Below are 15,144 nucleotides of genomic sequence, written 5' to 3'. Positions count from 1 at the left end.
TCTTCATCTTCTCTCCTTTCTCTCCCTCCTTCTCCTCCTCAATACCCCACCACCAATGTAAATTTCTTGAGAGTAAATAAAGCCTTTTTCTTTCTGTCTGTATTTTCAGCTCCAGGCACAATGCCTTGCACTTAGTAGTCACTTGTTGAATGAATGAATCCCCATTTTACAGATCAGAAATAGAAGGGGGAAATGATCTTAAGTTGCCCAAAGTTATCCAGCTATTTAAAAGCCAAGTAGGATTAGGAATGCAATTTTTCTGTTTCCTGATCTAGTGTTTTCTCCCAGTACTCTCTTCTCCTTCTCTCCCCCCCACTCCCCACACACAATTATAGACAGTTTTATTTAGATTACTTTCCTCTTAATACCTGACATCAGTAGGAAAGTTTTGATGGAGATAATTTGGTGGCATGAAACACTGCAAAGGAAGGAAGGCCTAAGTGTGCTGCTACAAGGATGGGTGATGGGCAGCCAGAGGGCATTGTGAGGACACTGAATAGCTTGTCGATGAGGGATGCAGAGAGGTGAGAGGGGGATACAGAAAAAAGGCAAGGGGAAGGTAAGACCTGGTAATCAAACTTGGCTGATTCCGGACTTGTTTTGGTAATGCAAGGAATCCAAGCCCAAAAGGTCAGAGACTGTGCCTTTTGATCTGAAAATGGGCATTATTATCCTGCCAAAGGACAGGATTATCTGGCTGATTGCCATCCATTTGCATTTCACTGCGTAATAAGGAACTGGCTGCAGATGTTTCTGTTCTACCCCATCATTCCAGCAGTGTAGGTGAGGCCAACAGTCACTTTGCTTGGGCCCGTATCTCGGAGGACCTTTCCAGTCCAACTCAGAGGCACCTGGCCAGGTCCTGCCATCGAGCTGCTTCCAGCCTGGGTGGATGGACGTGCAAGAAATCTTAGCCTGACTCGGGCAACTTCCTATTACCCCGATTCTAGGGAAAGTGCCCTCCCTCAAAGTTCTTAATTGATGAGATGCAAGAGGGGAAAAGGGGAAGGGGGAGAATGAGAGGAGAAGGAAAGAGAAAGAAAGAGAATGAGAGGGAGGAAAGATAGAGCGAGAGGGATGAAAGAGAGGGAGGCAGGAAAAAGAGAAAGGAAAGGAAGGAGGGGTGTGAGAGAAGAGGGAGGAGGGACCAAACGAGATAGTGAGACGGAGACAGAAACACAGAAAGGCAGACAGACAGACAGCCAGAGACAGAGAGAGGACAAAAAGACTTTCCCCCTATAGGAGGACTGTACTACTCTCGCGATCTCCCCAGTCGGGCCCTAATCGCCCCACTGTCCGGGCAGGGGCCACGGGTTTCGGGGCTTTGCGTCCCCCTTCCTCGCTGAGAGCGGCGGGGCAGGCTGGGCGCAGCATCCCTGTCCCCGGGGCTCCCTTGTGAGGCTGGAGTGGGAGAGCTAGCTCCCCATCCCTGGCGCCCCCCTCGGCTCTCTTGCTACTTAGTACGGTCCCCACCCCACGCGGGCACCGCAGCTCCTGTGGCTCACTCCAGGCCGGGGAGATACACTCGGTTTGGAGCCCCCAAGTCCGGTGCAGCCCCTGCCAACAGCTCCGACGTCAGAGGCGAAGGCGGCCGGACGCGGGGGCTGGCGCCCTCTCCTCCGCCACCCTCCTTTCCTTCCAGACCTGCCGTGCCCTGCCCTGTCGTGCCCTGCCCAGTCTCGGGTGCCCGCCTCTCTCGCTCTTCTCACCCTCCTGACGCCCTCGCTCCTCTCTCTCCCATAGCCCCTTTTTGGCCCCCAGCCCCGGCCCTCATGGAGGAGCCCGGTGCCCACCCATGTCCAGCCTGGTAGGTGGCGGGTTGCCCGCACCGCATCCCCAGCGCTGTCCGGCCGCGTGGGGGGGGGCCCGTCCTGCGCAGCAGCCCCATCGCTGCTCCTGCGCCGGGATGCCAGGCTGGAGGAAGAACCTTGCCTTGTGCCTGCAGCGGATGCAGGATGAAGGTAAGACGCGGCCGGCTTGGGGTGCGCGTGGGAGGGGCCGAGGCGGGGAGTGGAGCTCGGGCCTGGGGTCTTGGGAGGACTGAGGGACCCTGGGGCCGGGTCAGGGCGCGAGCTTCAAGGACTGAGTCAGCGGCAGCGGCGGCAGAGACTGGGGTGGGGACGCACGTCCGGCGCTGCATCTCGGGGTCTTCGTTCTTGGAGAGCTCAGATTCCCCCGCTCTCCACCTCGATCCCGTATATGAACTGCCTCCTGCTGGGAGGAGGACAACGGGCGGGCGCCTGTCCTGTTTTCCCGAGAATCGGGTTCGAGGGATCAGCACCGTCTAATGGACACAGCAGCTTCTGTTCGGCCCCAGGGGCGCATGGGGATGGGGGAGGGCAGGGGCAAAGGGGAGCAGGTTCCAAAATCTTGTCTGTAGAGGACCTGAGTCTAGCTTGGAAACCTAGGGATGGGATAAGGTGAGGAGGAATACTATCTGCAGAGAGGGTGGGGAGGGAGGTCTCGGGCTCCTAAAGAGGGAGGGGGCGTGTGTGCTCCCATTCACGCGGACCAACTTTCTGGAAGCTGCTGTCAGTTTGCCCCAGTGACCCCGGCACCTGAGGGGGGATGATTTCTGCTACAGTGAGAGGGGGTGTTGGTGTTTGACCGGCCCTGGGCTCCCCTTCAAAGCAAAGTGGCCGCCTGTGATTTTGCCTTGCTTTACCCAGGGCTCCTGCTGTCTATCCCGACAGACCCGCAGTTAGGGAAAGTTGCGGGGTAAATGCTTTTTCCAACTAGGAAGGATAAAACGGAGACGCAGTGTGGACTCCAGGGCTGGCAAGAGAAGGACTTAGCGTAGGTGCGCCCACACCTTCCCCCTTCTTATTCCTACCGCCCTCCCCCACGGCCTCCCCCAGACCGCAGTGCTGCAGTGTCTCCTGCTAGCCTGGGCTAAACTGAACCGAATGGTCTGCCTAAACTTGAGGGCTTTCGGAGAAGCCCACCAGGACCTGTTGTTTCTCCTACCTCCTACACAGCCGTCCTGCCCTGGTTTGCTTGCTTAAAGAGCGACACAGAATCAGTTCCTAGCGGGAGGCATCAGAATGCTTGCCGTGGCTCTCAGCTTCTGCTTTTCCAGGTTAGGGACCTTGGACTACTACTCTATGCCAGAAAGTTTTGAATTTAAAAAATTGCAATGGTAGCCCTAAAATGGAAAGCTTGTAGGGGAGCAGGTTCACCCTCTTGCTGATCTCTCCCTCCCCTCAGGCTAGGGTTTGCCTCCTGAAGCTGTTGTGGGTGAACTGACTCCTCTAGCCAGAAAGAGGGTGGACAATTTAGGGAAGGGGGGGTGGGGTGGGGTGGCCTGTCTTGGGAATGAACAGGTTAACTAACTCTCATGGGTCTGACTTATTCACAACAGTGTAAGATGCCCTTGCCAGAAGTCTCTCTCCGCTCCCCCCCCTCCCCCCAATTTCAAACTAGAACAATGGAGGGAGACTCCCAGCCAGACTGTCTGTGGCTGGAGAAGAGGCCCGTGGAACTGTACAGCATTAGTATCTATGTACGTCCTGCTATATTCCCTGAAAAACTTTTCAGATCTCTTTTGAGAAAAGAACAAGTAAGAGAAACAGTGAATGAGAACGTGGCTGGAAGAAGAAACCTGTTGTAGTCTGATGTAGCCACAGCATCTATCTGACTGCTGTGATCCAGTCACTTGGACCACCATTGATATATCTTCTGCTACAAGGAACTTCTCAGGTTGGGATGTTTGTAGCTGCTAATTGAAGGCTCCTCAGCTGCTGTTAGATGTTAGCCTTGGAGCTCTGGAGAGCATCACTCCCAGGAGCTCATGTGACTTGGTGGTGGTGGGGAAGGAGAACCAGGACAAGGAAGCCTATGGAAGGCTCTGAAGTGGATGTTGACACAGAAGATGTGCCAGTGGTCAGAACTCGCCCAACTTCTTCCCAGACTGGGGGAAAAGAGCCTGATAAGAGAGGAGCATCAAGGTTGGGAGGCATCTGGAGGAGAGGGCCTCATCAATTCAATGGCTTGAAAGGGTCTTGGAGATCATTTAGTTCAAGCCTCAATTTTAAAGCTGGAGAAACCAAGGTCCAGAAAGTTGAGACTTTATCAAGGGACATTCATTCCAGCATAGTATTTCCCTAATCTGTCTGCTTATTGTAAATATTACCTGTTGGTGGCTGGGATGGATTGAACATAATTGAAAACAAAGGAGACAGATGCCATGGGATCAATGTTATCTTTCTTGCTATAAAGCGGGCAAATGATAATCTAGCCCTGCCCTTCCTTTTAGAGATGTTGAGAAGGCTCATGGAATAATCAGATTCTACCTGCTGTTCTCTCTCTCTCTCTCCCTCTCCCCCCCCCCTCTGTCCTGCCCCCCCCCCCCCACATTGGGAAAGAGAGTGAGCAGAATACCTTTGCCTTTCTTTGTGTATCACCTTGGCTAACAACCGTTTCCTGATGTCAGAGCATTAAACAAGGGAGCCTGTTCAGTCCTCCAGTTTACCTTTCTGGATCTGTTTCACATTATTTTTTTCTTCTTTTCTATCTTGCATCCAAATCAGGCTACAAGCTGTTCCTTGAATTCATTCCATTTATCATTTCCCCCTTTGACCCATGGCTTAGTGCATATTCTCTCTCTCTCTCTCTCTCTCTCTCTCTCTCTCTCTCTCTCTCTCTCTCTCTCTCTCTCTCTCTCTTTCTGTCTCTCTGTCTTTCTCTGTCTCTCTATCTCTGTCCTTCCCTCTGTCTCTTTCTCCCTCACTGGCTCTGTCTGACTCTCTCACAGAATCCTTAACTCAAATGCCATCTCATAGAAGTTACTCCTGATCCTTCCAGCTGCTAGTGTTCTCTCCCTCCTCAAATTATTTATTATTTCACCTAAGCATTTACTGGGTAGCTCTTATTTCAGACTGTGAGAATACAAAGACAAGTGAAAAGTGACTTTTGCCTTCAAGGAGCTAAGTACCTGTAGCATCCTGGTGCCCTTGCAGAATATAAGCTCCTTGAGGGCAGGTTCTTAACATGGTTCGTAGTACAGACAAGGTGCTTAATAAATGTTTGTTGAATTGAAGACAGGAAGAGAATAAGCATCTAAATAGTGCCTGCTTTTATGTGCCATGCACTATGCTAGATGTTTGACAAATATATCTCACTTGATCCTCACAGGGAGGTAGTTGCTATTATTATTTCTATTTTACTGAGGCAAACAAAGGTTAAATGACTTCTCCAGGATTACACATGTAGAAAGAGTCTCAGTCTGGATTCGAATTCAGGTCTTTCTGACTCCAGATCCAGCACACTATTCACTGTGCCACCTAATTGGGAGGGAAGGGAAGAAGGATGCTCAGAGACACATTACTTGTATCTTCACAGGGGCATTTCGGCCCTATGGTATACCAAAACACTTTCAGCTTTTCCTGTAGCTCTCTGAGAAAGATGCTTTATAAATGCTGGGATGCAGTCAAATCCCTGGTTCTTACTTTGAAAATATTTGTGGGGATCTTATTGATCTTTCACCACTGCACTGAATCAAAGCAACACCAAGTTCATCCACAGGCAGTAGCAGGAAGAAAGTGCTGTGTTTAGTCTCAATTACTTGTAAAAAGCCAAACCAAACTCTCACTGAGTCTAAATGGTAGGGGAGCTGTCTTCCCAAGGGCTGGGATCTGAGTCAGACATCAACTATACAAGTCTCACTTGAAAGAGTCTTACTATGTGCACATGAGACAAGCCTTGATAGTGAGAGCTAGTAAGACTTTGAACCAACTTCTCCATCATCGAGACAAGCATTATCTGTCAAGATCAGACAGATGCAGATCCGCTACTTGCCTTGGGTTCAGTAATACCCAGGAAGAGGCTTTTCTCCCCTGTTGTCCATGGAGTTTACCCAGCCCAAAGTCAAGTGACTATCTGACAATTATCTGGTATGATTTGATGAATGGAAACTAGGGAACTAGATGCTTCAGGATTCAGTCAGTTTGGAGGGCCTGAACTGCCTGTCCTGTGAATTGGTCTGTTTCCAAGTCTCCACTTCCCTGTGGTCTGACTCCCTTAGGTTTTCTGGATTGTATTCACAGTCAATTACCACACATGGATTGGCTCCATCATGTGGCAATTTTAATCAACTCTCTGTCCAAAGAGTGGAACAACGCGATGAACTACGTTTGCCACAAACTGGTTATTCTGGTCACAGACATACAGCCTGTCAGTCTGAGTCACCTCAGAACATGCGGAAAGCTGAAATAGCAGCTAAGTCTACATGACTGCAAATGTTCAGATAAATTGAGAAAAAGACGCATATTTGCAACTGGGGTCTCTGTGCTCCCCAATAGTCAGGCAATAAACTAACACTTAAAACTTTACCATTAAAGCTAATAAAGCATATTTTATGAGAAAGGGAGGCTAATGATATTCCCATTTTCAGAGGAGGAAACTGAGGTACAGAGACCTGCCAGTATAGTTGTCAGGACTGGAATCACATTAACTCCTCTAATTTAAAGGATCATAAATTGAGACCCTAAAGAAAGCATAGAAGCTAGTAAGGTTACCTCCCTCATTTTAAAGATGAGCAAACTGGGATCCTGAAAGGTTAAGGAATTTCCTTGGGGTCACCAGATCCAGCCCATTACTCAATTGTACCTCAGAAAACCAACAGAATTTTCCATTTTCCATCCAGATATTCTTTGTTCTGGAGTTACAAATTTTCATTTCCTTGAGAGTAAGAAGATTAATGTTCTCTTTTCATCTTTCTAATAGAGCAGTAAAAACAAACAATTAGGTCTAGTCACCACTAGGGTGAAGAAACTGGGGCTTAATCCCAATTCAGAGGGCATAACATTTGTAGGGTACAGATATCAACTGTAGTTCTTCAACAATGTGGAAATGACAGGGCTTGTACCTAGTTAGCAAGAATAATTGGTTAAAATAGCAAATTCATTGTATCCTACTTTCCTGCCTCCTCAGCAGCAGCCTCAGGGTGGTGTTTTAGGGTCTGTGTTCCCCTCTGTGATTTGGGGCTCCCCTCCCCCAATATACATATATATATATCACAAAAGGGATTTCCTTTTATGCCATTGACCCTGGACACAATGTATGGAGCTTGGTCTTGGTGCAAAAATTACTAGTTATAGCTCTGAAAACTTTAGTGATCATTGAGTTAGTTTAATTTAATAAACAATTATTCAGTCCCTATGGTGAGCAAAGCATTATACAAGACATTAGACCTAGAAAAGAAGGGTGTCTTGCCCCAGGTCACATAGAACCCAAGTCACTGGACTTCCCATCTATCCTCCCTCTATTGTTTAGCTCTTTGTTATGTACCATGTCTTGGGCAGGTCATAGCTTTAAGATAATATCACTCTGAGCTGGCCACAGACTGCCTATAGCATAGGTCTGTCCAGGAGCCGTTTCATGTATGGAAGTGATTATTTTGTTTGATACCAATCTGAAAAAGTTAGGGACATGCACTAATCATCTTTTGTTGACTTTAGTGACTTATTGCGGGGATGTGTTTTTAATTCATGTTACGAATGATAAGTTAAGCCCCTACTATAGCTCAGGCATTATACTAGGCTCTGGGGATATTAAAAATTAAATAGTCCCTACCCTCAGGGAACTTCCATTCTGTCCAAGAACTTCCTTCCTGTAAGGACTTCCATGAAACAGTGGAAAGAGTTAGAAAGTAGGGCCCTAAGAAATGCTTTCATGGAATAGACAAATGGATCATTTGGGAAGAACTGGAAGAATCAGAAAAAAAACTTCCCTTACAAGATATTTTCATGAGATGGTGGAGTCAATGAAATAGTTCTTTTTATGTAGCTCGCTGGTGCCTACCATGGAGAAAGTGCTAGACTGGAGTCTGAAAGTTCAAATCCAACTTCACTCACTTGAGTAAGTCATTTTATCAACCTCATTTCCTTCATCTGTAAAATGGGGATAATAGTAATAATATAATAATAACCTACCTCACAGGATTGTTATTGTGAGGATCAAAGTACTATAGAAATGCTAGCTATGATTATCTTTATTAAAATCTAATAAAGCACCATATGCACTTAAACTATTCTTTTTATTCTTTGACTTAGAAAGACACGTGACTATTCATTAGGTTGCAAAGTCCATGATCAATAGCCATGGAATAGGAATATGACATATTTGAAGGGATTGGGTTCTAGGTGCTTCTTCCATTACTTACTATGTGATCACGGTGGGTGATTCTTCTCTTTCTCCACCTCCCTCCATTCCCTTTCTTCATGTAAAGTGAGAGATTGATACTAGTGATCTCCAAGGGTCCTTCCAGTTCCAAAGTTCTCTGTCCCTACACAAGGTGGACACAGTGAGATGTTGCTCCTCATTGGAGAACTGGGAAGCCTTAGCTTTGGGAACAAGAGGGTCTAGCTGTCCTACTAGCTGCTGCTACAGTCAGAGACCTCCAGAGGGTGCAGTAACACCATATTGAGATGTCATCTATTCTGGGACCCTGATATAATCAGTTTCCCCCACCCTACCGGGTGGGTTGAGAGTGGGATTTTGGCTGGTGACAGAAACCACGGGAAAAGGTGGGGCATGTGGTTAATAGAGACAGCAGTCTTAATCAAGAATATATACATCCATACAGATGGCTTAGCTTGGAGTTGCAATGAATATTTATTTATCTCAGGCATACTATATGTAAGATGCTAGCTCAGTTCCTTAGACATGCATGTTTCGTATACTAGTAGGTACTTAAGAGATGCTTATTGAGTTGGACTGATCTGGGTGCCATGTGCAGGGGAAAGAGGGTGGGAGCTGAGGGGTGGTACAAAAGTCAATAAGATGGGATCCCTGTCTTCAATGAGCTTATGGTTTTGTACAGTGGTTTTCAAGGGGTGTGGGGCTAAATCTTGGAAATTGTGCTACTGCAAATAAAAAAGATTAGAAATAATTTTGTTTAATGCATTTTATTTATCTAGTACATGTAGTATGATAATATGATAAGTATAGTATTTTCAAAATAAGCAACTTGTATCTTCCATATAGCCACTAACCTCAAGACATATCAGACCTTGAACTTGCAAAAAAAAAACTCGACAAAAACATCGGCTGTTATTGGAAGGAAACTGCATTTGGGTAAATCTCCTTACTCTTGTCATATTGCCAACTTGAATGTTTGGTGTGGGTGTGCTGTCATCCTTCATGGTGATGAAGAGAATGCTGTGAGCAAATGAAAATACTGACAACCACTGATCTAGCAGATAAGGCATGATCCTGTTTATACCAGGTAGCCTGTGATAAGCAGCCTAAAAGGCAGAGAAGGCTGGTGCTCTTAGCGTTCAGAGGAGGAATGGTCTCGCTCTGGCAATCAAGCTATAATTCAGAGAACAGGTGGCTCTTGTTTGGAATGTTCAAGGATGGTAGGAATTTTGATTGGATTGGAGAAGAGGGAGAGAGATGGAAGGACTGGGAAAGGGCATTGTAAGCAGAGGAAGGGACAGAATTTAGAGCCAGAATGGTTTAGAGATCTTTTCATCTAGCCCTTCATGTTGTATGTGAGGAAACTGAGGTGGTATGAGGGAGAACGATTTGTTCCAAATCACACAATGAACAAATGGTGAATGGGGAGAAGGAGAAGGGGGTGGGGTGGCTGAAGCAGAAATGTATAGATTTGTCCACACTTTTCAAGAAAGGTTGTATTGTGACTGTGGAGATGCTCTTTAAAAAAAATGATCAATTAATTTTTAGTTTTCAACATTCATTTCCATCCTTTTGAGTTTGAAGTTTTCTCCCCCTTCCCAAGATGGAGTGCAGTCTAATATAGGCTATATGTTATACATTCATATTAAACATATTTTCACATTAGTCATGTTGTAAAGAAAAATTAGAACCAATGGGAGGAAGCATGAGAAAGCAGAAACAACAACAACAGAAAAGAGAAAATAGTATTCTTCGATCTGCCCTCACCTCCATGTTCTTTCTCTGGATGTGGATAGCATTTTCCATTATGAGTCTTTTGGAGTTGTCTGGAGATGCTCTTAAGAGGGCTGTAGAGGATCGTGGAGAGAACATGGGATGAGGATTCAAAGACCCAGGTACCCATCTCAGCTTTGCCTTAATTTTTGGTTAATTCATTTTTAAAATGGAGGGCTTCTAACATTCTAAATGTTTGGTAAAGTCTATAGTTATGATTCCAAGTGGTTAGAAGGATGAGGACACATTAAGAAGAGATCATGTGTAGTATGAGGAATCATTGACTTTCTTAATCAGGCTTTCTCTGCTCCATCTTAACCATGAGACTGTAGGCAAGGCATGTTTCAGTCTCAGTTTTCTCTTTTGTAGAATGGGCGTAATAGCACCTGTAGCCCCTCCCCCACATGGTTATTATGTTGATCGAATAAGATAATAAAGCTAAGTGCTAACAATTGTTATCATCATTGCCATTTTCCTGATTATTATTAAGAAAAGGCTGGGATTTGTCATCCTGGAAAGGCAAAAACTAAGCTTCAAATTGGTTGAAATCAGTAAAAATATGGTCAAGGATTTGTTCTCCAAATGCTAGGTTGAAAGTGCCACCATTTGAAAGTTGGGTTTGGAATAACAAACTAATGAGATTCATTACCTCAAGCTGTGATCAAGGGAGGAAACATAAATGAATTTTCAAGTAACAGAGACATAAATAGTAAAAGACCTAAACTTTAAGGTTTAAAGGAGAACCATCGTACCCCACACAAATATGCTTCTTTGGGTTGCCACTACCAGTAGGATCTGGGGTTGGAAGGACACCAGATGGGTCCCACTGGGGACAGGTCCTTTGTTCCACAGCAATCCAACATGTAGACTCATGTGTAGCCATCCTCCTAGTAGGGCATGAGAAAGGAAATGGCATTTTCATAGGTTCATTTGGCTTCATGATAGGGCCTATCCTTTGTGCTGGTTATGCCCAGAATTCTCTAGGTGAGACTTTGTCTGCACTAGGCCTCACTATGGTCCTAAACGCAGGTTTGTTATGACTGGTGCAGAACTCAAAGGGATATACGCCAGTCAGCTACAAAGAGAGTAATATCTTTTCTTCTTGTGTGTACCTGAGGTCTTCTTGTGACTGGTCCCAAACTGCTGTGAGGGAGGAGAAATGCTGCAGGCAATGTGCATGTGTGTGTGTGTGTGTGTGTGTGTGTGTGTGTGTGTGTGTGTATGTGTGTGTGTTTCTCACCACTGTGTACAGCCAGCTGATGGGTCCTTGCTCTGGTTACCTAGGTGACAGCTATAGGACGATGGGATGAGATGTGATTGGCTGTTTGCTCTCTCCTGCTTCTCATCAGACTGTTCAGGATTTCGAGCAGAGGTTACAAATGGTAAATGCAAACACACCAAGGTGGTGTCAGGATCAGGGGAATGTTCAGGGCTCAGAGCTATGTGTGTGTGTGTGAATGTATTTGTGTCTGTACATGTACGCACATGAATGGGTCTGTGTGAGAGGAAATCAGCATCTGGGGTTAGGGTATTTCATGCTGTGAAACATCTGTTAGCTTTCAGGGCAACAAGGAATTTGAAGAAAGATTGGGTAAGGAGGACTTTCCCTCCATCCCAATCATTGTGATTTGAGTATTAATTCAGTATTAAATTCTGGTTTGAAATTAATTGTTGAACCAACAAAACTTGAGTGAAGCCTTTAACTGCTGAAGTTACTTCTAGTGGCATAGATTGTGATGTGGCATATGGAATTTTACCCGGGACTTGGGTAGACATTTTAGCCTTTCTCATCAGTTTTCTTATTGAAATGAACAGTAGGTGGAGTCTTTTTTCTTTCCTACCATGACCACAAGGAAAAAGGCAGAGAGCATCCATTCATATTTTGCCTTGGGAGTGGAGTGGAATAAAAACCAGTTTCCCCTTTTCTTCCCTTCCCCCCTTTTCAAGTTGACTCCTTTGCAACCATCTTAAAGAAGGATTTGGAAAACTAATGGCCTTCACCGCGTTCGCTTGTCCTGTTGCACACTTTGCGGTGTTAAGATTGTGACATGTCAGATGATGGTGCAAGAATTCCTAGTCTTCAATTCTTTGCCTCTACCTTTCCCAGGGATGGAACGGAGCTAATGTTCTCTGTGTGACTGCTTTTCCCTTCAACAATGGATTCATTCTCATACTACTCACCTACCAAAAAGCATTCATTAAGTGCCTAATTATGCCTAGCAACACACAAAGAGAATTATACACAGTCGCTTTCATCAGGTATTTACACTTCACTATGAATAGTATTAATGAGAAAAAATGATATTCTCAGTGCCTAAACAAATTATTAAATGTGTTTGGGTTTACTCTTCCGTTCCCAAAGCTGATGCTTAAGCACCCCCAGCCACCCCCACCCACACACCCACCCACCCATACAAACACAAACATACACATATACCTCTTTTGATATTCTAAGAATCTCTAGTGAGGAGCTTAAGAAGATACCTATTGATTTTGTGATTATTAATGGACATTTAGGTCAGTCTTAGGCTCATGATAGACCTTCCCTCCTCCCCACCCATCCCTCAATCTCTGCTTCTTTTCTTTCTCTCTGTCGCTGTTTCTGCCTGTCCCAACTGATGTTTTAAGGAAGCATATAGATGGCATTTGAATTCAGGGTTTTTTTCTTCAAAAAAGTGAAGTCAGGAAAAGACAGAGATAATATCCACTCCATTCGAATGGATAGACACTTGTAAGAAAACAGCTTCTATTTAAGGGTCTATTCACTGATGCCTCATTGTCCATGGAAGAATTCATTCAATTATTCAGCATATATGCTTACAGAAGACCTACTGTGTTTAGCCATGGTGCTTGGAGGCATTTTGGAGACTACAATGATGAATTAAATATGATTTCCATCATCAGAGTGTTTATAAGGTAATCTGAGGCTTCTGAGGACCTTGAGTCTGGCCCCATGTTATAGTATGATGAATTAGAACCATGGAGTTAGAGCTAGTGAACCCCGTTTGGAACCCAGCTCTGCTATTAACTAGCTATAGGAAATTAGACAAGTTACTCAGTCTCACTGGGCCTTAGTTTCCTCCCCTGTGAAATGGAAAGAGTTGAGCAAGATGAATTTTCATCTTTAGTTCCATGATCCTATGATGACAGAGATGCTTATCAATGGTGATAACAAAAAGGCACCGACTATATGCAACTCTTTTTCCTTCTGCCCCAGCCTTGTTGAACTCCTCACTGTCCTCCACGCAGACTCTTTCCTGTTTGCGTTCCTTGAACATGTCAACCCTACTTGGGATTTACTCCCTTGTCTTTTCTATCTAGATCTCCACCTCCCATAGTCCTCAGAGGCAGGCAGACTACAGAAAGAATTAGGAGAGATATACTGGAATCCTAACTCTGCCCCAAGCTCAGCGTGTGACCTTAAATAAGACACAATTTCCTGATTTTTCCCTCTTTGCTAAATGAGGGAGTTGGGCTAGAAGGCCTAGAAAGTCCCTCTTCAATTCTAAATCCTATGAATCTGTCTCTGGTGCCCGTTCAAGTACATTGTTACAAATAAGGAAAGATGAGACAGAATGGTTAAGTCACATGGCCAATATCACTCAGTTGGTTAATAATGGAGCCAGGACTGGAATCCCCATCTCCTAATTCCTCTAGTTCTGCTTTCACTACATTACGATGTTTCTAATAGCTCCATGTGCTAGTCTCTGTAGTATGTAGAGCCTAGTTGGGGCTCAATGAATACTTAATCTATTGATTTTGTATGTTCCCTGGGACTCATTCCATTAAATAGAATGAGAGAAGGTTTTCTGTTTCTTATTTCAGAGGAGAGAACTCTTATCAACCTCTCATTTTGTCAGTGAGGCAAAGCCCAATTCCTTTCTCAGGTTGCCCCAGCTTGTTCCAGAGGAAGGTAGCTGAGAACATTCAGATGTGAGCCATGCTCCAGCTGGGAATGCTTTCCTCTGATGTCTCATCAACATGAGATGTTCTTGGCAGATCCTAATTATGTGCTTAGGATTCCCAGTCAGGTCTCTGGCCAAAGTTAAATTCAGTGATGCCAGTGACAGGCTTGAAAACATTACTTTTCACTGGAGAATTTAGCCCACCAAAGATCATCTTTGTAAAGGCATTCAAGGCTTTGGAACTACTCCCTTCTGGGACTATAACCGATCTACTCTGGAAAGGACCCTTGTCTTCAGCTTGAGCTCAGCATTGTGGATAGAGCACATATTGAAATTCAAATGGGCAAAGTTCTGTTTATTATCTGTTCCATTCATTTAACACGAGTTTCTTCCTGACCTCATCAAATTTCAAATCTGGGAAAGTTTTTTTTTTTTTTCACACAACTATTGGTAACTTGATTTTCTTCTTTTGAAAACTACCTGTTCATCCGTATCCTTTGACTTTGGAAAATGGTCACCTTCCTTACCAAGGGGTGATGGACTCATGGTGAAGAATGAAATATACATTTTTTTTTATGTGGCCAGTGTGAGTATTTATTTGTTTACTTTCACTCTGTCTACTTGTTATAAGTTTTGTATTTGCTTTTCATTTTTTCCAGTGGGAGGTTAGGAAGGAGAGAAAATAAATGCTTACAAATTTAAAAAAACTGTCAACTCTTCTGCCAGGTATTTAAGATCCTCCACAATCTATTGCCACCTTTCCCATTGTATCCTGTCTCCCATACACTATTAGAACAGTGAGTCCCTCTTCTTTAAGTAGTCAGACAAGATTTCTGATGGTGTCCTCATATTTTTTCTATGTGCCTTCCTTCCTCCCTGCTTTTCTTCATGTTGTTCTATTTCCCTGAAACTGAACAGGGGACAAACCCTTACCCTTTCCATAGTTAATCACTCATCCTTTAAGTTACAACTTGAGGTTCACCTCCTCTAATATCCTCCCGTGACTATCTCATCCTTCCTTTCTAAGAGGCAGCCTTGCATAGGAGAAAGAGTCCTGGCCTAAGAATTAGGACTGGTTTTGGTTCTGAACACCTCCCAAGAGTTGACATTTCTTTAGCACTTAAAAGTTTGAAGAGCATTTTATCTTTTTGGTTCCCACAACCACCCTATGAGGGAGGTACTACAAATATCTCATATCCATTTGAAAGATAAGGAAAGTGAGGCTCAACATTCATATAACTAGAGTTAGAAATGGATCTCCACCCCAGGCCTCTCCTACTTACAAGTTCAGAACTTTTCCTAATATCTCATTTAATGGTCTCTAATG

The 15,144-nt window shown here is 44.6% G+C and overlaps 1 protein-coding gene across 2 annotated transcripts in view; it reads left to right on the top strand.

Moving 5' to 3' along the window:
* Positions 1-654: 654 nt before the first annotated feature.
* The window catches only part of GRIP2 (glutamate receptor interacting protein 2), a 402,651-nt gene continuing 388,161 nt past the window's right edge, over positions 655-15,144 (top strand). Inside the window, exon 1 of one of the 2 annotated variants that reach the window (XM_072598378.1) lies at positions 655-1,961. In XM_072598378.1, the coding sequence (XP_072454479.1) occupies positions 1,796-1,961 (166 nt within the window). In that variant the 5' untranslated portion in view covers positions 655-1,795. The remainder of the gene's footprint in view (positions 1,962-15,144) is intronic. The other variant, XM_072598380.1, reaches the window with a different exon arrangement.

This window comes from Notamacropus eugenii, chromosome 3, assembly GCF_028372415.1.
Source record: "Notamacropus eugenii isolate mMacEug1 chromosome 3, mMacEug1.pri_v2, whole genome shotgun sequence".
Lineage (NCBI taxonomy): Eukaryota > Metazoa > Chordata > Mammalia > Diprotodontia > Macropodidae > Notamacropus > Notamacropus eugenii.
This window is presented reverse-complemented; position numbering and strand designations above follow the sequence as displayed.